Source organism: Danaus plexippus, chromosome 11, assembly GCF_018135715.1.
Source record: "Danaus plexippus chromosome 11, MEX_DaPlex, whole genome shotgun sequence".
NCBI lineage: Eukaryota > Metazoa > Arthropoda > Insecta > Lepidoptera > Nymphalidae > Danaus > Danaus plexippus.
Window position 1 is genome coordinate 2,564,461 of NC_083544.1, and position 26,586 is coordinate 2,591,046.

Here is a 26,586-nt window from a genome sequence, read left to right on the forward strand (position 1 = left end):
GGTCAGACAAGAAATCTCACTGCTCTTGCTCTACAATTTACTTTGGATCCGAACCTTTGCTTTTGAGCAATTCTAATTATTATTGGACTATCGCGCCTTTGTTACCATTAATTTACTTCTGGATATTTGTATAATTTTCTTAGCATCTTCGTTAGAAGTTTCTTCTTTTATTGTCACTCCGTCCAACAGCTATAAAATACTTCTTGATAAAAATATTTTTTTAGAAATATATTTTTAAGTTTAGTTTTTAGATTTCCATATATTAATTGAAAATTCTTAATATATAGGATATTCTTATTATATTAATTGAATATATCACAGCTAAGATTCCAAACGTGTGGTTAATTATTTTTTTAGGTAAAAAAGTGTTATTAAATATTTTTTTCTGGAGTGCTTCTCGTTTTTGTAAAGCAATTTATATTCGTATCTATTTAACGAATCGAATATTCTTAGAAAGACTTCTTTAATAAAATATGTTTTGATTGGAGATTTTCTTACACAAAAAATAATCTATATTTTATATATTGTAAGAACTTGGAGGTAATTAGATAACATTTATATACATTTTTCAGTAAATACGAAAATAGATTTATTATTTAGTTTTAAAGCAAATATTATTGCAAAAATATATCATAATCTATTCTACACGGTATAGATTGGTTATTTTATGGTTGCCAGTTGTTGAAAAATATAAAATAAAAGAGTATATAAAAATTTTCTTATGAAACCATCATCGTAAATATCTTAAAATAATATAAATATACTTAAGTAATTTTGAGTTGGCTAGTTGGCACCGAATAAGCAAATTAATTACCTAAAGTGTGACTCGTGGAAGTAGCGCGCGCGATATGCCCCTTCGCCGGAAAATCTCAAGCTTTTACGAAGTCACTGTTAGCGAGACGCCAACTCGAAAGGTTATACACGTGAAAGCACATTTTGTTGCATCGTTTATTTCACTTTATTATTTCTTTGAATTCGGAGTTTTTTTATTAAATCATCTTTATTAATTGGATTTTCCTGTATGAAAAACATTCATATGTATAATAGTCTTATTATTGCTATTGTATACAACTGCATACAGATTAATCTAACAAGATGACTCAGCACTATGCAGAAAATAACTAAAACGTTTTACAAGACTACATCTAAAAGTGGTCTGGGTTTTGTTTGCAAAATTTTACAATTTAAACGAAACAAGACGACTATTGATGCACTTATTGGCTATGCAACTTGATTAAATTCTCGTATTTAGCGAAAATAAATCTCGGATACACTTTTTAATAAATTGATTTATTATCTGTTAAAAAAATAAACTTTAAAAACGAGTATTTAATCAAATTATCTATACATTTAAAATTTAATGTAAGTTTCATGAAAGGTTTATCATACACTTACAAGTTCATGTTTGTTTGTTCGTAATATTCCTCTTATGCTATTGATTATAATTTAAAATAAAAATGATAGCAATTTTGAGATTTAAATCATCCATTTCACATAAAGAACGTTGGTCAAAAGATGTATCTACCCGTAAATCATTTTTATAGAGCACTTAAAGGCTCGGTTTCTCTCAAACAACTGATCCAACTTACTTTCTTACATTTACCATTTTTGATATACTAAACATACAACTAGGTAACATACTTTATATATAAGGTAGTTGTTTCAAAAGAGACGAAAATAGATTTTCAGATATTATTCACCAGGATCAATTCTTGGTATTGTTAGTAATCGTATTTATATGATAAGAAAAACATATTCAGAGACAGCAATTTAATTGAAAAAACATACTTTCTTCATTCTTCTGTTTGTCCGTTTTACAATTTGTTTTTAAAGTATTTTTTTCTTATAGAAGCGTGTACTTTGAAGCTAAAATTGTATAGTCAGGTACGTTACCTACTGGAGAAGCAAAAATATTATTTCTCAGTAAACAAAAATTAATGAAGAACCGATACCTTTCAAGTTTCTTTTATTTCGGATTTTGAAACTCTTGCAAAGAAAAAATATCCAAGAAAAGGACTCTCCATTAGTCTACAATCATAAAATCTAACGATAAATAATCCCATTTTAAGACTTACAGACCAGAAAAATTTACAATAGTTTTCATAGAACAGTGTTAAGTGCGTTTTTGAGTATAAATTATCATGATAAATAAAAAAATCTGCTTGCTTTAGAGGCAAATTATTTATATTTGCATTTGTTTTCATTGCAAGCGTTTATTGAAATTGTATATAATTTGTTCCGGTAAATTATCGCAACTCAATATTAAAGGAGAGTTTGAGCGAAAATTTGTAAACACGTTCAGTGTGGATGACAATTTTCGGTTAACTTGTATCGTGATTTTTAATCCAAAATAGCGGACTAGTTATTTTTAATGAAATTCTATAATATGGGCAAAATTAGCTAGTCACTTACAAAATGAAAACGGCTCACTGAAAATAGCTTGAGACATTATCCATATAACCAAAAAGGCCAAAATAAGTAAGTAAAAATCTTTTTTTTAAAAACAAGCTTTTATTTAAAGGCGTTAAACTTAACATAGTCCAATGCTAAAATATTGAATTACTCGTATTTACTAGGTTGTATTTTTTTACGTTTTGAAAGTTATATAATTTTGTTTGTTTTTCTAAGTGAAGATCATGAATTTATTTTATATAAATTATGTAATGACAACGCTAGTATAAGGTAAAAAATATTTTTTTTCTTTTTACCGTCTTTAAACATAAGCTTGTTTGATTTTTCAAAAAAAAAAAATTATTATAAATTCATATACACCTAGGTTTTTTTAATTTATAAAGCAATTTTTTATTCAGTTCGTATGAAAAAGTTGCTTCGTTTTCTTCTCGCCAACTGCGCAATGATTTATAAACAGTTATGGTTTCTTGTATTTCTCTCAGCAATCATAATTTTTTTTGTTTATATTTAGTTGGTAATTTAGTAAATAAACAATTTACTTGTAACTTTAAGGTAATTGTTGTATTTAATTTTATGTACTTTAAATCAAAAAATCTAAATGAATACTTGCAGATTTGTTGAGGTTAAAAAAAATTAGTAATCTCAAAAACTTTGATCGAAGGTCAAAGCAATTAATAAAATTCAATGATAATTTGTTGGAAAGAAAGGATTTTATGTATTCATCTTGCAGAGATGGTAACTTAGTTCCTGTACAAGGAACGGCTTAATCAATTTGGAGTTTGGAGTTGTCTTCGCTTTTATAACTTTCTAATTTGATTTTCAGTATTTCAGGCCAGGCTCAAAGAAAATTTAAGTTTACCTACTGAACTTACCTCTTTATTAGAATTGTTATAATATTGATCACTTCTTATTGTCAGGTACAATAGTTCTAATAAATACCCTTGTTATATTTTCTTAACAGGTAACTTAGCAACAAATTTTAAATTTGTGAAAACCATGATTGTTATTCTTCTATATTTTATTGAACACGAAAAATAAATAAGTATTCTGAATGCTTTTTCATATTATTTTTTAAGAAATTATGCTTAGTTTCAGCAATGTAACAATTTATTGGAATTTAACTTTAATAATATAAAAAAAGTATATTTACCAACTTCTTCTTATTTGTTTGAATCAGCATTTTTGCAAATAGCAGTCAAGTAAAATAAAATAAAATTTTAACAAAAATTCTTTACAATACAATAGGTGCGATTTTTTTATGACAACCCCTGTATCCCTTTTTAAATATTTCAGAATGTAAATTGCACGTGGTCCCCTGTCGGTAATTTGAAGTGAAAACCCTTATAACACTCATTTTTATATTATACGATTGTAACCTGACTTGAAATATTTGTAAGGGAGAAGAAATGTATTTGATTTGTAATTTTCTTCAGGATAAGGCTAAGGTTCGGCTTACGTATTAAATTAGATACAGAACTTATCAGGCGATTAGACCGACACTCGATAATTTTTTATACAGTTCTGAAAAGTAACTTAAATACAAGACGGTGTGAATAAAGCAATTATTTGAAAGGTTTAAGCATTAATATTAGCTATAGAAAGAGAAGCGATCTCTTAAAAATGTAGCGCTGAAAATACTTTTATTCAGAATTATAGCTTCTTTTATTTTATCATTACCTTATTCGCTGAGAGTAACCTAACAACAGAAAGCTCAAGTTTTGGTTTAATATTATTCTTTCTATTTAAATTTACGTTGAACTCGAAATCAACAGCAAATTAAACTTTTAAATAATATTGCATCTAGGATTTACCACTTGTCATATTAAGACTCAGTTTTACAAAACTCAAAAATATAATTGTCTTTCAAAATATTTACGTTCTACGATGAAAAATTAACAAAGCATTATTAAATGTCACGTTAAATGACCGGCTACCAAATTATTCGTTCTTGTTATAAGACGACCAAATTGAAGTTAAAGCGTTTGATACAACATGTTTGCAACGATGCACCACTTTATCACTTGATCGTATAAAACCCTCGATACGTCACTAGCTACGTCAGCTAATGCGAGTAAATTTTATGTATCCTTGATTGCTTAGATTTGGTATACAAAAATCCTGCTTTTCAGTTTACTAAGTGTAACTTGTCGGAGTTGGGGCCGAAGGTCATGAGGATGGCAGGTGCGCTGGGGAAATTCCTCCCGAACCTCGGAGGACCCAGCGCAGCTTGCAGGCGGCTATACTCTGGGGTCTGTCGGAGTATAGCCACGGACGGTGCTCCCATTTGGGCTGATCACCCGATGAGCCGCAGGGTCAAGGCTCTACTGCGCTCGGCGCAAAGGGCACCCGCGGTGAGGGTGGTTAGGGGGTACCGTACGGTCTCCTGGGCCGTAGCGAGGGCTCTTGCTGGCGATCCGCCTTGGGATCTTGTGGCGTCGGTTCTCGCCGAGGTGTTCTCCTACGTCTCGGATAGGAGGGCTCTCGGAGAGAACCCTTCGTCAGACGACGGGCGGGGGTGCGCCGGAGGCGGTATCAATCGTGTTGTCAATAAATTGCGTTATATATCATTATATTATAAATAAATATAGGCAGAAATTGTGTTCGAGTTAGCAGTGATAAAAATAGTACCTAATTTGCCATGTCATAGAAAAGCCGGGGGTAAAATTTTTCATCATATGAAAAAAAAATTTTAATTCACCTTGGTAATAAATACAATGAAATGGTCGAAAATGACAAAACAGATGCTGCCACAATGGCTACAAAAAATCAGGGGTGGGATTGAACATTTGAGTTTTGACGATACAATAGATTAACAGTCCGTTAGCCATTTGACGGACCTCTAGAGCAGGAATTAATATTAATGTCTTGTTAAGACATTTAAACAGACATAAGTGCGTGGTGGGACTCTCGATACATGTAACAGTCCAACAAACGCCTTAACAAGACGTTATTAATTTAACATTGGTGAAACTGGGCCTCAATAATTAAGAGTTAATTAATAGTGATAAAAAGATAATTTCGTTTAAAAAGATACAAAATTTTATGTTTTTTTTTTTAAACCAAACGTGACAGACTCGTAACAGGGTAATAGACGTAAAAGAAAATAGTACTAGAAAAGCTAGTATAAGTGAATGTATTACATTTCGGATTATATAATTTGTGCCTTACAAATGGCATGACCTTAGGTGCTAATTTTTTAAAATACTTATGGATGCGTGACTTTGCACTATTTGAGGATAAAATATAGATATATTTAGAAATAAATATAATTAACTGTAACTTTTAAAATATTACAAACTTTTGTACGCTATGTATTAATTGTCATGTCCTACGACCGGAGTAGGACATGACATTTAATACATAGCGTACTCTTGAGGATTTATGTCAATAAAAACTTTCAATTTTTGTGTTGATGGAAGATAAAAGAGGTGGCATTTCATCTGATGGCAAATATTTACTATCACCCATAAACTTTTGCCATAAGGTGAATTGTGGATACCTTGCTGCTCTTTTTTTTGTAAAAAAAACAGATGTATATTCGTCTTTTGAAACGATCCCAGTTATACATTTCATAGTAAATGTACATAATGTCAACGAGACAGATCATTATTTTGGTTACATGTATATGGTCAGATCATTATTTTGGTTACATGTATATGGTCACAGAGAGGGAAGCTGTCAATTAAACTGATGCCAGGTTATTAGAATAGTGGAGTTTAATTGATAGTTATATTAAGATATAATAATATGTACTGAGTTTGTTCTCTAAAATCATTACCTCACAGGAACTTAAATTGAATACTGAATTAAACAAGTACAAACTAGTTTTATCTTTTAAAATTTTTTTAAGAGTCATATACCAGAACTTATATCTGTATACATTACACAAACTTCGCTATATCTAAAATTAATATTGCTAATGCTTTCTTAATGTATAAATTTTATTTCTGAATAAAAATATTGTTGTTTAAAGATTATCTTTAGCGGACTCGCCTAATGTTGCCTAATTAATATTTTAGTAAACAAGTAATCGAGAAAAATATTAATTTTTATAAAACTTTATTATAAATAAGATTGCTAGGTAATAAATTATACGAGTGGTTAGATTAAAGAGTTTGTTAAACTCTTATAGAACATTTAAAAAGTGGGATTTAAGAAATCTATTTACTTTACCGACTTTTAAAATGATAATCGATATGAAATTAAAAAAAAAATCATAAAATTTCATAATAAAAAGATCGAAATTAAGAAAACGATTATAAAAAGATTTTTGCTCCTATTTTTTTTAATTGAAGCACTATTGAGCAATTTAATATTTTAAACTTTTAAGTTAATGATTTATAATTAAAAAATCATCCACTTTTAGTTTAAATGTCATTTCTATTACTTCCTTGAGTTCACCACTTAAGCTTATTGTCATTTGAGGAATGTTTATATATTTTTAGCATGCTGATAATGAAAACTTTAATTGCAAATGTGAAAATTCAATACTCAACGTATAAGATTTGCAAAATTTAAAATATTAACTTTAATAAATCTGAATTAACAATAATAAATGACTAAATGAAATTCAAACTTGTCTCAGCAATAAAAAGCTGTGCCGGTCACTGCAGGAGTCGCTACAGGAGCTGGAGGAATAAGCTCGTCTCCATCCAGTCAGATATACTATACAATGACAGTTGCTACCAACGATGCGATGTTGTCACGAGTATTCACAACTGCAAACACAGTCGTAGCACAAGATGACAATCAGCTAACGGATATTCCGGAGCGACGTGAGCTTCAATCAAATTGAAGATCTTTAGTGGTATGTAAAGATATTTCAAAAAATATTTTAAAATTAACTGATGATCATTGACATCAAATATAGTCAGGGATTGAAACGAGAGTCTCATCCAAAAAAGTGAATTTTCACTTCGCGTGGAATGTTCTTTAAAAAATTCTGAAATGAAAATTCCAATATTTATTAAACAAATACAACTAACGAGAAAGACTATACAGTTTAAATTTATAAACGTACAAAAATATTATTTTAGAGCCGAGGAATATGAGCCTACAGTGATATTCACGGCACTTCTAGCTGGCTCACACATTGCAGAGTTACAGATGCTGTGAAATAGTTTGTTACTAATGTACGAGTAAATGTTTACTACGATATTATATACTTGTACAATAAGATTAGTAACCTATAATAATAAAATGCAACTTGCTTCTTTTTCAAAATATTCAGAAACAAATTTTGATGGTTACCCTCGCTATAGCATTACAAAAATAATTTTTGACTACATTCTGAATTCTATTCTGTAAGCAAATGATCGTCTTTAAATTATTCCTCCGCGGGCAAAATCTCTGAAAAGTTTCCATTTCCAGGCGGGAAGTTGAATAACGGGTCATGGGTTTATTATAAGTTTCTGAAAATATAAGACGTATAAATTGGAAACAAATGTTTAATTAGAAACATGGTTTTGCAAATATTAATAAAACTACTGCTTAATAGTCTGGTAATTATTCTCTATCTCGACACCTAAAGTTTAAGATAGTCGCTCGATCACACCAGGTGGAAAAACTGTTTGTAAAGGAAATAAGAGTGTTCATAGAGAAAGTCGAGGAAAAGGATATAAATAGGAAAATGCATTAAAAGAGAGCAAAGGATAAAAATAAGGAAGAAAATTTAGCAAATAGGCCTTATTATGCAGAGTGCAACAAATCATGCAGTCTGAGTTATTGTTGACTATCAGAACTTTTATAGCAATCAACCTGCCCTAAAAATAACACCTCTCGGTGGGATCTCGTTTCGCAGTGTTCTGCTAATATGTACCGGCCAAAACAATTTTTTTTGGTTTCAAACAAATCTTTTGACGATTCGATTCACACAAAGATTTTTTCCTCGAGTGATTAAAATAATTGATCAAACTGTTTAAGTTTGCTTTATTGCCATATTTGCAAGACTTTATTAAAAAATAATGAAGTGAAATTTGGTAATAAAATTATATTAACGTTTATAATCATATTTTATTTGGCAAACAATTATACAATCAGCATATTACTAATAAAGACCACATCTTCACATACATGTAAATGTAGTTAACACACGAGAGCAAGGAGCTAGACATTCTGCATGTATTCCCCGACCGAGACGATAACTTAGTTTCCGTACAGAGAACGACTTAATCAATTTGCGGATTTGAATTGTCTTCGCATTTATAACTTGCTAATTCAATATTAAAGTATAAGTTGGAGTTAAGAATGAAATATTGAGAATTTTTGTTAACAATTCATGGTGTACGAGAGGATCATTTCAATTTTGTATGCGTATTTGGATGTTGGGTAAAAGTATTATTAGGTGACATCAATTACTAAAAACTTTGATGAAATTATAGAGAAAAATTCGTTGAAAAACAATTACTTTTTATTTCCTAAAAAGAAATATGTATATGATTCACTTTCATATGGCATTAATTAATATTAAACTCAATATTATTAATGCAGCTTATTACTTCTTTCATAATTTTGTTACTTACTATTTAAAACATTACAAGTGTTAATGGATTGTTGGATTTAGACTTTATATTATTTTCTTTTTTATCCCATAAATAAGAAATGTCTAACAGAATAAATAAATACACATTAATTATTATGTTTTTCATGCTAAAGGGGGCAACCGAGCAGACGGCCTACCTTGATTATTTAGAATTTTTTAGTTATAATACTAATGTAATTATTTTTGTTGTGCATATATTCTAAATAGTGAAATGAAGCAGAAGCTGATGACAGTAATTGATAAAAAATTCGTATAGGAAAAGAAGATTTTTTTTCTCTTATAGAATTTTTCTGTCATTCATATTTTTCTCGATTGAGAACATATCTTTGTATATTTTAGCTTTCACAAGAAGATTTGTCGTGAACATGAAATGAATGTGATTTAAATAAAAGTACGTCAACTCGACACCCATAAATAAAGCTTTAAAATCTTGCCGTAAATCTCGCCATATACAGGGCAATAACTCTGTCATTGAAACCAGGACAAATAGGAAGACTCTGTCATTTAAATCTATTATAGACTATCCCCGATGATTCTCTTAGAATCAATTTTTTTTTGCATATTAAAATTAATAAAAATATAAAAAAATTGTTTCATATTAATATTCATATATTCATATATCACAATATGTATTATTACTAACCAAATTATTACAATATGTTTGACTAATTAGTTAATTAATAATAGTGGCAAAAATAACTATGATGTCTTAAGTTTCTTAAGCAAAAATTTAAAAAGACACTAGTCAAAATACTCAAAAAAAAAGACTATGAAAGCGATATAAAATTTTAAATACCGACCACATTATGTCTTTTCAAATCGTTCTGAATGGGGGCATAATGTGTCTCCTCTAGGAATTGACAAAGTAAAAAAAATTATAAAATTTATTAGTACTTATGAGTAAGTAAAATCCACATATTTGTTAGAAAATGTATTTTATTATTTCTTCTTCATGCTAAACATTGTTTAAATCACGATAGTTTGCTGGAAATATCAACAAGAATCCTTTGTAACATTGAATATGGATAATGTGTCATGGACCCGATAGTTAGTTCATTGTACCTGAAAACAATGTAGTTAATCTCTGTGACGTGACTTAAAAGATAGGCTTTGTTTATTGTACATATTAGTAGAGTACTATATTAGATACAAGTATAACTTATTTTGGGAATATTTTATATTCATCTCAAATTATATTACTAGGTTATTTGTTATATAAAAATAGTCTTGTACATAATATTTGTGTTTGATTTGCGAAATTTTACTTTGATTTTTTTAAAGATTTCGGTTTACACTTCCATATTGAATTGTGACATAGGACAGGTTAATAAAACAACGAAAAAATTACAAAACATTTAATGTAGTTTTTGAACTTAAAAACATTAAATTTACAAGTGACAACTTCTCCTCTTCTTCTGCTGAGTCATTGCAACTTAAAATATCTGAAAAATATTGTAATTAATTCTATATATTTTTTAATATGAATAAATACACATGTCAATAATAATAACAACATGATAGATGAGTGTTTGTGTCCACAAAAATATTAAATCTATGTCATGAAATGTTAAAAAATGTATATTCAAGAACTTATTGCTTTATAAATAAATAATATTATTCGTTTAGTTAAAAAAAGGACAATTTTCAAATTATTGAATTAAAAATTAGGTTATTTTAATAAACTACTTTTTTTCGGGTTTAATACTTCGTTATAAAATAAATAAATAAAGAACTTTCATTAATTTTGATTTCACTGACATCAACCAATTCCACAGGGCTGGGCTGTGATTTAGGTATATCTATCATACCTCCAGGATATACAGGATAGATATTATTACAGGAGAGATAATGGAAGAACTAATATATATACAAAAGAAAACATTGAGGATTAAAGACAGGATTAGAGATATAAGTACACAAAGAAAAATTGTTACCTAGGTGTAGTAAACTCCGTTAAACAACACATTCCCTCCCTCTCCGAGGAAGAATGCGAAAGGATGGTCCGCCCGAAACACAGTTTTTTCAGCCGGAATATAGGCAGCCAAATAAGCTACGCCAAAAACTGCAACACCATCCATGTACGAAAATTTTGTAAGAGCATTTATAAAACGTGCAAAAAACAACTGTCTAAGTAGAAGCTGGAGGTTCTATTCATTTTATAGAACATAAAAAGTTCTTAATATAGTTATAAATAATTAATTTGATCCTTTACGAAATTTGTAAATTTTGTTTGGAATACCTTTTTGTTTACATATATATTTTTTATACACGGTGTTTATTTTAAGGTTACAATTAGGAATAATTATAGAAAATATATTAACTTACATCGCTACCATTTCTTACTATACTATAAAAAGCACTATTCAGCTTGTATTAAAAAACTGGTTAAGTATTATTTGTTAATAATTTAGTCTTCTTGTTTAGCTTAATTATGTCCACAGGCGTATATATTGATAAGAGTATTATTATTTTAACATAACGTATCAATTAAATACATTAGATGTTTTCTTAAAATTTAAATGTTGTATGTGTGTTGATTTTCCCGAAATATTTTCATTTTTTTCTTACAAAATCAATTATCGTAAAATTAAAAGTTACAAACCTTTAAAAACACTGAAATGCATTTGTTCGTTTTGTATTGTTTTAACCATGAAATCAATTGCAAATCATTTATTTTTTTTTCGTTTTCATGCACATTACAATGTATAAGAACTGTTTAAATATTTTTGATAAGCAAGAAAAATAAATTGTTTTGAAAAATTTAAATTATTTTATGGAAGTCAAAGTACTTTATATTGATTAAAATGTTACAATATATGTAGATATAATATTTTGCCAACTACTTGTCATAAGTATTTGCATACATAATTTTATCATTAATGATTTATATCCAAATTTTAAGTCATCAAATGCAGTATAAAAAGCTCCATAAGTTAGGTGGTTGTGATCAGACAAAGTCGATTGGATTTATAAGCGGATTTACAATTATAACCTGAACTTATTACAGTGGTGTGTCATGTTTTTCAAATAATTTGTATATATAGCGCGTTGAATTATAATAAAATAGGATAGTCTTATAAAATATCCTAATTGAAATGATACATAAAGAGGAAGATGATGTCGCACTTATCATACCTATGAAGAAGTTAAAAGTATTGCTAAGAATGTATTACAATTTTTCAATTCGTAAGATGTAAAACCCTAATTATGATATAACTTTCGCATCGATTACAAAATACCTAAACCTGTGAGCCTTACTTATAATACCATTCAAATATCCAAACAAAAGGTGGTGTGTTTATGTGATTAAACATTAAACCCCAGAGTTTTTAAAAAGAGGAAAGAGTTCGTTGCTTTAAAAAAAGCGAAGACTATTTTAGGAAGATTGTAATAAATTTAAAATGTAAACATTCAAACAACACTTTCAACATAATAATTACGAATAAATTTTTTTCTCAGGCTCATTATTATAGCTTAATAAAATGAATTTAAAACCCAAAAAATAGGTGTCCATCACCATGCATACTGTAAACAATTACTCAAAATATTTTTGTAAAGTTATGAAATAAAAACTGAACACCAAGGGAAAGCCATTTCAAAATGACACACCTACGACTTTCAATTTATTCGTTTCAAAAAATACAATATCTCACGATTTATAAACAAAGTATTTCTTTTGATTATTAATTTCCACCATAGACTCCACTAAAGAGTGAAAAGGATTTTTCTCTAATAACAAAAGTAAATGGCCTATCGGCAACAAAAATAGGAGCCGGAGGTTCGTTGATCACGAGACTGGATTCCACAATCTCGAAAACTGAAAAAAAAACACATACTTTTTAACTACTTTAAGTTTAATGACAATGAAAACCAGCCAAAAAAAGGTGTGAAAGGTGGTAAATATTTTAGCTTTTATACGCGATCTTTTTTTACATAATATTATGTTTTGGTATTTCACCATCAATATCTCATTTTAAATAGGGTGCAATGGAGGATGGACATGTAGTCGTAAATACTACTAGCATAGAGTACACCACTTTGATATTTTGTGACAAAAATTCTTGACGCTCTTTTTCACTTAAATATGGTAAAAAAGAACCAATATAGCCTTGGATATATTATGTTTCCTGTCTTTGTCTATAAATGAAATATTGCTTTATTTTAAATGTTGTCACACGAATGAGATGTTTAAATTCAATAAATTTTATGCCAACGTAAAATATCATTAAAACGTAATCGCTGAACATTAATTGCGATCATTTACGATGTATACACCAATCTAATAAGCCCTTCAAAGGAAACTAATAAATCCAGAATTATAACATAAATAATATAATAGAATTATAATATATATGATATAATTTACATAGACATATACAGTATTATACAACTTTCCAACACTAGTTAAAAATATGACCCATGATGACATCGTTACATCACTCCCAAAAGACAAAAATGCCTAGAGTGAGCTAGAGCGAAGACTTCAATTCCACGAACAATTTAAGACAGTACAACAAAGTAACAGAGTAGGGTTAGGATCAAAATAAGAAGGCCCAAGATATTAAAATATCAAAGTCTTTTATTCGGCAAGACGAGTATGATTAATATTAGATCCATGCAATGAGTTTAGAAATGCTGAACGGGTGGTTAGAAGTAGGAGATTTTTATACTGCATCCCATTAACACTAAAATGACGCACCTTATGTTATGATTGGTCACAAACACTACTAAAATTTTATCTTAATGCGTTCCAAATGACTCTCCCAGATCAGAGTAATGTTGTAAGATGGGGTAAAGGTACCGAAAAATCTTGAGCGGAGGCAGTTGAACTGCTAAGAATTTGTTAGTGGAATTTAAGGTACTCCTGAATAGCGATCAATATTCTCGTCGTCACGATGGGGTTAAAAAATCATATTTTAAGCTGTTAGTCTTTCGGTAGCCAGACCGCAACAAGAAATAACCGCAAACGAGCAATGAAGATGTTTTGTGAGATTAGGCACTAGGGCTACAAAATCCAACGTCGAGCCTTACGCTATCATTAGAGTGGCTTCGGATTAGACTATAATGATGGATACATAGGAGAAGCAATAAAAATCGTCAGATAGGAGCCCCTTAAGCCTCACTTCAGGGTTGCAAATCACAGTCGCAAAGCCTTACTCCTGGGTCGCAAATCCCAATTTCGTCTCTGATGAAAATAATTAGTATAAGCAATTGATGTTTAGTCCTATTACATACCAGAAAAATATTCTACATGATACAAATACCTATTTGATATAGGCTGCGGTAAATAAAGTAACATATTCCTGATATAAATAAAATTTCAATAGATGGTCTTCTTTAAACTTGATTACTTGGTACGATACAATGTACACCAAATTCTGTATGTCGGATCAACGAAATTTAAAAACCTTATAGGGTATAGTTGTTTGATAAGTATTTAATTTAGAGGGTAGATGTGTCATAAACTATGTCATGGCGTTAGTAATTTCTTTAACAAAATTATTGATCTAATATATCGTTGTGTGATTTGTATTAAAGAACAGTAAATGTTAATTCGTATCGTAATTTGAAATATGTGGAGATAAGTTATTCTGTTAGTTTTAGTAAAACAAAAACTTAAACAGTTACTTTTTTGTAATCAATCTTATTCATTTATGTTTTTTTTTTTAACAATATAAAGTTGAAATGGTTTATTAATTAATTGCGAAAACTTATGAAATTATCATTGATTATTTGATTCATTACGATTATTCGTTATCGTAACTTATTATTAAAATGATAAGAAAAAATGTAATGACTCCACAAAAACCATTTAAATTCGGAAACGTTGGTGGTGGAAACATAGTAGTGTGAGAGCTATCCAGAAAGCTTATTAAATTACTAAGTGTTAGTTATCGTTGGGAATAAAGTAGTGCAAGTAAGTGGGAGGGCTTTATTTGTAAATGAATAACACGACCGTTGGAAAAAGTGTTAGTGACGGCAGCATTGCTGACGTCACAGTTCTTAATAATCGACTTGGAAATGGTGCTACGACATATATAATATTTAAAATAATAATTATAATTTATGTTTTTTTAATGTTAATTTTAAATTGTCAAGCTTATTTATGTATCATGCCTTGCACATGATTTCTTTATATAGCAAGTCTAATTCTAATGGTATAGAATAGTCTTAAAAGATATTGAAATGAATCAACTTAAAATCAAATGCAATAATAATATTCAAATTTCCAAAAAAGGTGACATGATTTGTTATTTAGTGTTAAAATGAAATGAACATAACTTTAAACCTCAGAATTTTTAAAAAAGAGGTAGGAATTCGTTGCTTTAATAAAAAAAAAAACAAAAAATATTAGGAAGATATAATCAATTTAAAATGTCACCATTCTCAAAAAACACTAAGTACATAATCATTTTGAATTAATTTTTTTTCTGAGTCATTATAATACCTTAATAAAATGAATTCAAAATTCAAAAAAAAACATCAACATTACGACGCAAAAAATACAATATATTACGATTTATAAAGATGGTAATTCTTTTGATTTTTAATTTCCACCATAGACACCACTAAATAGTGACAAGGATTTTTCTCTAATAACAAAAGTAAATGGCCTATCGGCAATAAAACGAGGAGTCGGAGGTTCGTTGTTCACGAGAATGGAGTCCACAATACCGAAAACTGGAAAAAAACACATACTTTTTTACTACTAAAGTTAATGACAATGAATAAAAGCCTCCAAAAAGATAACGAGACACTAAGAATTGAATTTTTTATGCACTTAAAGTTTGTTTTTTTTTGCATCATATTATATTTTGGTATTTCGCCATCAATATCTCATTTTAAATAGGGTGCAATGGAGGTTGGACATGTGCTCGTAGATACTACTAGCATAAAGAGTACACCACTTTGATATTTTGTGACAAAAATTCTTGACGCTCTTTTTCACTTAAAAATGGTAAAAAGGAGCCATAATATCCTTGGATATATTATGTTTCCTGTCTTTGTCTATAAATGAAATATTGCTTTATTTTAAATGTTGTCACACGAATGAGATGTTTAAATTCAATAAATTTTATGCCAACGTAAAATATCATTAAAACGTAATCGCTGGACATTAATTGGGATCATTTACGATGTATACGCTGTTCTAATAAGCCCTTCAAATGTAACTAATAAATCCAAAATTTTAGGCAATAAATAGAATGTTTCAGAGGAAACCTATATTAATAATATCTTAAACCAAAACATATTTTAATACAAACTTAGATTTCCGAAATACATTGGATGCTGTAGTTAACTTATCGAATTATAAGCGCCTGAAAATGGTCTGGCTGTGATATAAAGTAGTTTCGGAAGAACATTTATAATTAAGTTATAAAAATCAAAACTATCCTACAAAAACATTGGAATTTTTTTTTGTAAAAGTTTTTAACAAGCTGTCACACTTTACTCTTAAAAATATGTGTTGTTTTGCATTAAAATCAAAAGGTTATCGCAAAATAATATTAATTTTGTTATTATATTTCAAGTGATTAGTCTATGATGAATTATAAAATAAATAATAAGTAATTATTTACTTATTCCATTCTTATTAAGTGTATGAGTAAATATAAGTAAATTTTTAAAATAGCATACATAGTAAATACTATTTATTGTTCTCTTCAAATACAGTACTTTATTTAAATGCTTTAGATATTAAATATTTGTTTTATACCACATTCTACTTAATAAAATATTTACGCATTTTTATCGATCATGTTTAACTTATAATAAAAACTGTCTTTGGACAATGTCTATATAATAATAATATCTTTTTGAATTTTTGTATGTTTGAATTTTTATAGATATTAGATAGTGTGTGGGAATTAATATTGGATAATTTGGCTTTCAATCCGTCGAAAGCGGAGACTGAGTTAATAAGCTTATTATACTGTGTATATTATAAAGTCTTATAAATAGATACTTGAAAATATGATCAAGGAAGCAAGTCCCGGAGTACTTAGGGGAGAGTAATTTTTGCCCTCGTTCCCAAAAAAGATTGAATCACTGCTCCGAAAGATACTAGACCGATAGCCTTAACAAATACCATAGGTAAAACTAACAGGTTTGTTAGGCCACATCACCTGAAAGGGTTTTAACCGGGATCTCTGGATGCCTGGAACACAACGCTCGAGAAAAAAAGTTGAGAGGCATATTACAGTTTTTTGGATAGACTTAGAGAACGCGTTCAGATCGATACAACTTGAATTAATGCTATTCGTGCTAAGAGGGTACAACTTTCCAAAACTAGTTAAAGATATGACCCATGATGACATCATTACATCACTACCAAAAAAACAAAAATGCCCCAGAGCTAAAGTGAAGACTTCAATTCCATGAACAGTTTAAGACAGGACCACAAAATAACAAAGTAGGGTCAGGATCACAAGATATTAATATATCAAATAATCGCGTCGCCACAATATGGTTTTAGAAATCATACGTTAATCCGTTAGTCTTTCGGTAGCTAGACCGCAAAAAGAAATAACCACAAACGAGCGATCAAGAGGTGTCTTGAGAGAAGGCACTAGGGCTGCAAAATCAAACGTCAAGCCTTATTCTATCATTAAAGCGGCTTCAGTTTGGACTATAAGGATAGATACGTATGAGAAGCATTATAAAATCGCCAGATAGGAGCCCCTTAAGCCTCCTGGGTTGCAAATCCCAGGCAGTGTTGAAGCTTCTTTCCCTGCACCGCGATGGAGCTGGCACCCGTACGGTGAATCCGCTGAATGCTAAGAAATTTCGTCTCTGATGAAAATAATTATTTTAACCAATTGATGTTTAGTACTATTCCATACCAGAAAAATATTCTACATGATACAAATACCTATTTGATATAGGCTGCGGTAAATAAAGTAATATATTCCTGATATAAATAAAATTTAAATAGATGGTCCGCCTTAAGCTTGATGACTTGAGGAAGTGGTACGATACGATTTACACCAAATTCTGTAATCATATATAATATTTAAAATGATTATGATTTATGTTTTTTTTAATCTAAATTTTAAATTGTCAAGTTTATTTATGATTTATATCAATTATTTTAATAATTAATTATAATATATTTAAAGACACATTATGTTATTATATTCCACTTTTTATCCACCTTAGTATAAATATTAACTTTAATGTGTCCAATTCTTGCATGAAAATAAAATATTTGAAGGTTTGCATGTATTTCATGATGATTTATCAAGTAATAAGCACGTTTACTCATGTAATAATAATACAAATATTAAAATGGATATTGTATTTAGTTCTTAAATTAAATTCTGTATACCTACAACAATTCGTTTTGGAAGTGTTCTAATTTTCCATAGTTAAATGTATAATATTAAATTTTGTATTCCTGTCACTAGTTTGTTGATTTTATAGTTTTGCATAATAAGTTTATTTCTATAATGTCAACATTAAGGTTTGTTACCAAATTTGAAGTCACCATATACAGTATTTAAAGCACAATAGGTTGTTAGTGTTTGTGGTCAGACAAAATCGATTAGATTAATAAGCGGATATTACAACTATAATCTCAATTGTATTATGTAATTAAATGTATCATGCCTTACACATAATTTCGTTATATAGCAATTCTAATTCTAATACTATGGGATAGTCTTATAAGATATTCAGATATTGAAATAAATCAGTGTTAGAAGCCAACTTATAATCAAATGCAATAACAATATTAAAATTTCTAAAAAAGGTGATATATTTCTATGATTTGTTATTAAGTGTTAAAATTAATTTAATATAACGTTAAACCTCAGAATTTTTAAAAAGAGGGAGGAGTTTATTGCTTTATAAAAAAAACAAAGGATATTTTAGAAAGAATGTAATAAATTTAAAATGTCAACATTCTCAAAGAACACTAATTACATAATCACTTGGAATAAAAAAAAATCTCTGGGTCATTATTATATCTTAATAAAATGAATTCAAAATCCAAAAATAGATCAACATCACTATGTATACTCTAAGCAATTACTTCAAAATTTTTTTTTTGTAAAGTTATAAAATAAAAAGTGAACACCAAAGGAAAGCCATTTCAAAATGACATATCGACGACATCCAATCTATTTGTTCGAAAAAATATAATATCTTACGATTTATAAACGAGGTAATTCTTTCGATTATTAATTTCCACCATAGACACCACTAAAAAGTGACAAGGATTTTTCTTTAATCACAAAAGTAAATGGCCTATCGGCAATAAAACGAGGAGTCGGTGGTTCGTTGATCACGAGACTGGTGGCCACAATACCGAAAACTGGAAAAAACACAAACTTTTTAACTAGTAAAGTTAATGACAATGAAAAAAAAAGCTTCCAAAAAGACAACGAGACACTAAGAATCGAATTAATCATGCACACAAAGTTTTTGAAACTGGTAAAAATTTTTGCTCCAAAATATGGTCAGTCTTTTATACGCGATCTTTTTTTACATCATATTATGTTTTGGTATTTCACCATGAATACCTTATTTTAAATAGGGTGCAATGGAGGTTGGACATGTACTCGGGGGTACTACTAGCAAAAAGACCATATAGCATATATACCACTTTGATATAGAGCGCCAAAAATTTTTTGACGCTCTTTTTAATTTAAACATGTTAAAAAAGAAACAAAATAGCCGTGGATACATTACTTATGAAGCAATTTCATTATCCTGTCTCTGTCTATAAATTAAATATTGTTTTATTTTAAAAGTTTTTACACTAATGAGATGTTTAAATTTAGTAAATTTTGTGCTAATGCAAAATATATTTAATGCGTAGTCGCCGAACATAAATTGGGATCATTTAAATGAGCACTCCAAATGGAACTACTAAATCGAAAATTTTATGCAATAAACAGAATGTTTCAGAGAAAAACTATATTTAAAATATATTTTCTATTTTGAAAACAAAAAAAAATATAAAAATATTTTATTATATAGAATAGATTTAATATTAAATACATGGGGTGGTATAACTATACCTATAATTCAACTGAATTATCGAGTGGTCTACAAATAAAAGTTATTAAAACATGACATTAATAAGCTTGTGATAAATGTTCTGGCTGTTATTTTTGTTATTTAAATTTGAGTCACTAAGGACGAGTTTTTAGTATATAATCTTTCGTTACATAAATTGTCCTTCTAAAATTACTTTATATTGCAGATAATTTTAGAAGAACGTAGATATAAACCATAGAAAAAAAATATAGTTAAGTTAGTTTTAATTAAGTTGTAAAAATAAAAATAATAATAAATATATCGAAAATGTACCACAAATACTTCTAGTAATTTTTTAAGTATAAAGTTTTTAACAAGCTATCACACTTTACTCTTAAAAATATGTTGAAATCAAAGGGTTATCGCAAAATAATATTAATTTTGTTATTATTTTTCAAGTGATCAATCTATGATGAATTATAAAATAAATAATAAGTAATTATTTACTTATTCCATTCTATTAAGTGTATGAAGTAAATATAAGTCAATTTAAAAAATAGCATACTCAAGTAAATCCGGTTATTTTTATTGGTTTTGCGCTTCGAAATTTTTTAAGAAATGTAAATATTATTTAATTTTCTTGTCAAATACATTATTTTTATTTTAATGCTTTAGATAGTAAATATTTATTTTATACCACATTCTACTTAATAAAATATTTACGCATTTTTATCGATCATATTTAACTTATAATAAAAACTGTCATTAGACAATGTCTATATAATAATGATATCTTTTTGAATTTTTGTATGTTTGAATTTTTATAGATATTAGATAGTGTGTGGGAATTAATATACGATAATTTGGCTGTCAATCCTTCGAAAGCGGCAAACGAGTGTATAAGCTTATTTTACTTTATATATTTCATAGTATTCATGATAATGATAGCACCTATGAAAAGAATTATAATGAACATATAAACTTAGTTACATTAAATAAGAGTCAGCGTCGAATCTTCGATGAAATAGCGAGAATATACGATTTATAATGAAAATAATGCAATCAAACGTTTAAAAAACAAAGTATTTATTTAAAAAAATTAAATGTAGTTGTCGTTTAAATACATGTTCTTATTAAAGAAACTTTGAATGACATATAATAAGTATTTTTTCTATTATTTTCGACATCCTCACAGATTTATTTTAACATTCGTTGTTTTCTTTTGTCATCGAAGTAGAAAGAGAAATACGCTACTAAAGAATTAAGTATATCGTAAATGGAATTCCACCGTTTATTAAAATGCGTTAAACTAATGGTTAATTTAATACAACAATACGTTATCTTCCAATTTTTAAATGATTTATGATGATTATTATTATTACGTTATTAATGATTTAAAGTTGGTTAAAGTCTAACCTATTCAGTCCTCTTTAGTCAATATTAGCCATGCCGACGAGGTGATATGTTAAGTACTTAAATGATGTTTATCACTACTCCATACCAGAAAAATATCCTACATTATACATATATCTATTTGGTATAGGCTCCGGTAAATAAAGTAACATATTCTTTATATAAATAGAATTTAAATGGATGGTCCGCTTTAAACTTGATGACTTGAGGAAGTGGTCCGATACGATTTACACCAAATTCTGTAATAATATGTAATATTTAGAACGATTATGATTTATGTTATTTTTAATCTAAATTTTAAATTACCAAGCTTATTTTAATCAATAATTTTAATGTTTATAAATATTTTTTAATAAAAAGTATTATTTAATATTCGTTTTCTATCCACCTAAATAACTTTCATGTGTCCATCTCCTGCATGGAAGTATTTTATAAAAAGATTTGCATTTATTTCAGAATGATAAATCAAATAATAAGCACGTTTAATCATGTAATAATAATGCAAATATTAAAAAAGATGTTTTTGTTTTTTTTTTTTTAATTATCGAGTATACCTTTTCTTCTCATTATATTGTATCACGTAGATCTAAAATTAAATTCTGTATTCCTACATCAATTAGTTTTTGAAATGTCCTGATTGGCCATAGTGAATTTTATAATATTAAATTTGTATTCCTGTCACTAGTTTGTTGATTTTATAGCTTTGAATAATTAATTTAATTATATATAATTTTGTCAGAATAAATTATAGGTTTTTAATAAACCCTGTGTCATTATTTACATCGTATAGCAAACAGTAATTTCATATTTAGATATATGGTAATTTATGTTTTTTTTGTACATTTCTTTAACTTACCATTGGCTGCTGCTGCCTCAGCACCTTCTTCGTTGACTTCAATAAATGCCTTTTGTCTAGCGTCACTAATATACAAATGACCAGCGGACTTTAACAGATTGTCGAGTCTAGCGTCTTCAGGACTAAACAATCTCTTTACATTCATCTAAAAATATCATAAATATATTTTTGTTTTTGTTATGTAACAACAAAGTTATATAAAGTGCTTTCCATTAACAAAATTTCAACGTGTTGTACATAATCATAGATTTTTCATAAAACATACATTTTATAGGTTCTGCAAAATGTCTATTTCATTGAATGTGAAGTATTGTATTTGACACTAACCTTTTCAAGAACATCCTTTAGGTCCGTTGTTGTTTCAATTTTAAATTTGGGAAGATAAACCTCAACTTCTGTTTCGTACATATCACCAATAACATTATCCAAAAGTTTTGGATCTTTAAGTTTTTCCTCTAATTTCGTGATGCCATCAACTTCATGTGGAAGAATGACGTATAGGGCAGAATCTCCTCCTTCGTATTTCAGTTCTAGTACCTATAAGGCATTGCGCACATATACATAAGAATGTCTTCGAAATTTAAAATTTAAATAAAAATACTTAATCTTCACCTGTGCATCGAGTTCCTTGCTGTCAATGTATTTATACTGATCCTTATTGTACATGGTGGGAACTTTGACAACGTTGTCCTTGGTAACGTGGAAATCCTTTTCTCGCGTTAATTCTTTCCTGAAAGGATTCTCCCATAGTCCCTACACATAAAAAGTAATAAGTCATTTTTTTTGCTCATCATCCAAGAGAATCTTAGCTATACTACGCATGTGCCATACCTTAAAGTAAATAGCATTGACCAAGAGAGCTCTTGTAGTGTCATCAAGAGACGAAGAATCTACGAGATCTTTAATGCGATGATTGGTTTGATCTTCAACCTAAAATGTATTTTATGTATTAATTTAAGTGTTTATTAACTATAATATTATTATTATATCAACGGCAATCCATATACCCATTGGTTAACTTCATTGGCCACTTTAACATTTTCGTTAAAGTCAACATTTGCCACTTCCGATCCAAAAACATTACGAGTGAGATCAGCAAATTCACTATTTAGTTCAAAGTTTTTAGCGACGTAGATTTTGCTGGCTGTCTTAAGCGTAACTCCTTTTACGGATTTTAATCTTTCATTCGATTGTGAGAAAGCTGCTTTGGTCTGCAACAAATAATCAATTATACACATACTCGTATACTTGAAATATAAAATCGAGATGTACTTTTACAAATTAATAACTGAAACACAGATTTGGTTTTAACAAAAATAATTTTATATTAGGAAAAAATTCAGATATAGACCGTCTACATTTATCCCGATAAGAAAAAAGTATTTGTTAACTATTTCGTGAAATGCGATACGTTAATTTTTTAATAATATTTTTTTTTCTATTGACCTCAGAACATTTTACTTACGACATTATCATTTGGCATTCCGATCGCTGCTAGAAGTTCATCGTGCGATTCACCGACAGATGCTAAAGCAAGTTGTGCGAGTGGTGGCAAAACGGAGAATGCAGATAGTACTACACTCTTACCCGGATTAGATTTGACAACCTCCTGAAATAAAAATGATGAGTAAGCTTTTGATTTGACACATGGTAAGACAAATATACTATATACTTAAGTAGTATTTTTATATCGAAGTATTACCGTAAACATTTTGGCTGTGAATTCATTGTTGCCATCGTGTAGAATATCCTCTACACTCCGTTCATCGGCCTTTGATACAAAGACCAGGGGAAACACTGTAACATAATATAGTGCCCTTTATTTTTGTTGTTGGAAAATATAAGTCGTCTCAAAATAATAAAATCTTTTAATAATTGACTTATGAAGATATCAGTACAATATTTTTATAAGATAATGACAGTTTATCTAATAAAATTTTATATTATAATTATAGGTTATGTAATAAAAAAATATATATTTTAACTAATAATTTAATGTTATAAATGATGGCGTATGTAATAAATTTGCCTCCGTGATGTATTGATATAATTTATAAGGAACTATTACGATTGGATGTATAATATATAAAAAACACAAAGACAGGTTAAACGAAGCTGTGGGGCGACTGGTATTAAGATACAGTAATTGGTAATTGCCTATAAAAAAATGTTGTACACGTCCAAGCTGAGTTAGATTTTTTTTACTTGTCTGGCTAGATCAAATATTTTCCTTATAATGTTTTTTTTTAATCTTATTTACACAGTTACTTCCATCGATAAATTAATATTTTGCTTCAATATTCAAATATTACCTACAATATGGGTATTGTTTGGAGCATTGCAATATCCTCTGTATAATATATATTATATAATGTGTTCTTACATGCACTTTTCTTAAACATTGCATTTCATATTGTCTTAATGAAATAAATAACAGCTGAAGATCTAAAAACCTTGAGTATATTAAACGGGTAGTGTAAAATAATATATTATATAACATAAAAGTAAAAAGAAATCATTAGATAAAGTATTATTACATTGTTAAAATCATATTAACGGTCATCGTCATATTCACGTTTGATTACAAATTAAGTCAATTAAGCGCTGTAATATTACATACAATGATAAAGAAAACGACATTAAAATAGTCGAAGTCATTATTGATTTAAGTGACTCTTAATGACAAGAAATTATCAAAATTTCAATTAATTTGAAATCAATGGACATGGAAAAATATATAAATTAATATTATTTAAAATTAGCATTAAATGGATATTTGTTTATCATTAGTTAAAAGATATAAAATATGGTATGTTTTATTCCAACCGTTTATATTTTAAAGGATCTCAAAATTTGTTGTTAAATTGAGTATTACTGATTTATATAGAAATAACATTATAATTATCAAAATAAACAAATTTACATCAAGTATTATTTAGTAAGTTTATATTTTTTTAGTCTCTAGTGAAGGTGAAACAAACAGTAGAAAATATACAAATAAACGGAATGCGTAAGAAAAACATTTTTTTTATTCAAACATATATACATATATATAAAAAATTGTGGAAAACAATTTATGTCTTCACAAGTATAAATAAATTGTTTACAGTCCATTAAATGCTAATAGGATATTAATGCCTTTTGCCATAAATTAAATAAAATTATGAATTATATTAATTACAACTTTGATTAATATAATTAGGTTTGGTTTCAGCATTGGTCAATTACCATTACGTTATTAAGGGCTGTGCTTATTATATCTGTACCATTTAATTTGATATTAAAGGCTTTATTCTTTAGTTTATAGGTATTTTGTATTTACACATTATGATTTAAAATAAACGAAAAAAGTTTTACTCCGTTTGATAACTTTAATATTTTTGTTCTACCTTCATACAGCTATCGAAATTAACGTTCTTTAATTTATGTTAGAATACAATCAAAAAAAGTGTGATATACTTATTTGTTGTTCTAAACCTCTTGAAAGTATTAACTGTATAATGACCTTCGTTGTGTGACCAGGTTTTTCCATTGTCGGCAAACTATTATGTTTCATTTGCACGCTGAGCGATAACGACAAGTTTTATTTACATTGATTCGGGGAATTATTTAAAACATTAATGTTGTTATTGTTCTTAAATATACGTTTCCATTGAAATCAAACGAATGTACATACAGCCGTCATAAGTTCAGAAAATAAAATAAATGATCATGCAAAAAAAAAAAATATGGACTAAAATAAATAAGAATAATAAAAAAGAAGATATAATGCTAAGAAACAAAGGAACGCTAGAATCAAAGCTAAGCTAATAGCTCTTTGAAACTTAATCTTTTTTGTTTATATTAAATACAAAAAATGTATACAAATCACATTATATTATAATACAAATGCTTCAAATCACAATAATTTATTGAAATGGAGTCTTAAAATCTGTACTTCTTTACCTTGACCTTTATAATCAGTTTAAAGTAATTGTGGCTCGGTATCAAGATGAAACAGTAAACAAAATATATACTTATAATAAGTTCAACAGATAATTATCAGTTGAAAACGAAACAATATTTGTATAACATAAATTTAGAATAGTGTAAATAGTTATATTTAATATAAAATTCAATAATTCGTTAATTACTCACAGCAGAATATTATCAGCTTCATGTTGTTATACACTTCACGAATGCTAATCTCCAACTAACCGGTTACCAAGCGGCGATGCTATTTTAAATGTACGTGAGTACAATACAAATATTATCGTCACATGGGTCATTTCAAGGAACTATTTTATCTTTACAGTGAAATTAAGAAAAACCAATATTATTTACCTTATTGATTTAAAACAATTTAAGGCGGGTATTTTTGATGTGAAAGATGTGTTAATAA

At 28.3% G+C, this 26,586-nt stretch overlaps 1 protein-coding gene across 7 annotated transcripts; it reads right to left on the reverse strand.

The window, feature by feature from the left end:
* Nucleotides 1-10,293: 10,293 nt before the first annotated feature.
* LOC116765497 (alaserpin-like) lies at nt 10,294-26,485 on the reverse strand. 7 transcript variants are annotated; one of them, XM_061521828.1, is made up of 10 exons: nt 26,343-26,485; nt 23,908-24,002; nt 23,671-23,814; nt 23,213-23,416; nt 23,037-23,135; nt 22,818-22,958; nt 22,533-22,742; nt 22,206-22,350; nt 10,888-11,015; nt 10,294-10,395 (listed from the first exon to the last, which is right to left on the reverse strand). In XM_061521828.1, the coding sequence occupies exons 1-9, from the start codon at nt 26,362-26,364 to the stop codon at nt 10,888-10,890; spliced, it is 1,188 nt and encodes a 395-aa protein (XP_061377812.1). In that variant the 5' UTR covers nt 26,365-26,485; the 3' UTR covers nt 10,294-10,395. The 7 variants fall into 7 exon arrangements, with proteins under 7 accessions (XP_061377812.1, XP_061377814.1, XP_061377810.1 ...); XM_061521830.1 differs by lacking the exons at nt 10,294-10,395; nt 10,888-11,015 and adding exons at nt 12,564-12,770; nt 21,438-21,588; XM_061521829.1 differs by lacking the exons at nt 10,294-10,395; nt 10,888-11,015 and adding exons at nt 19,163-19,268; nt 21,438-21,588.
* Between the last annotated feature and the right edge of the window lie 101 nt (nt 26,486-26,586).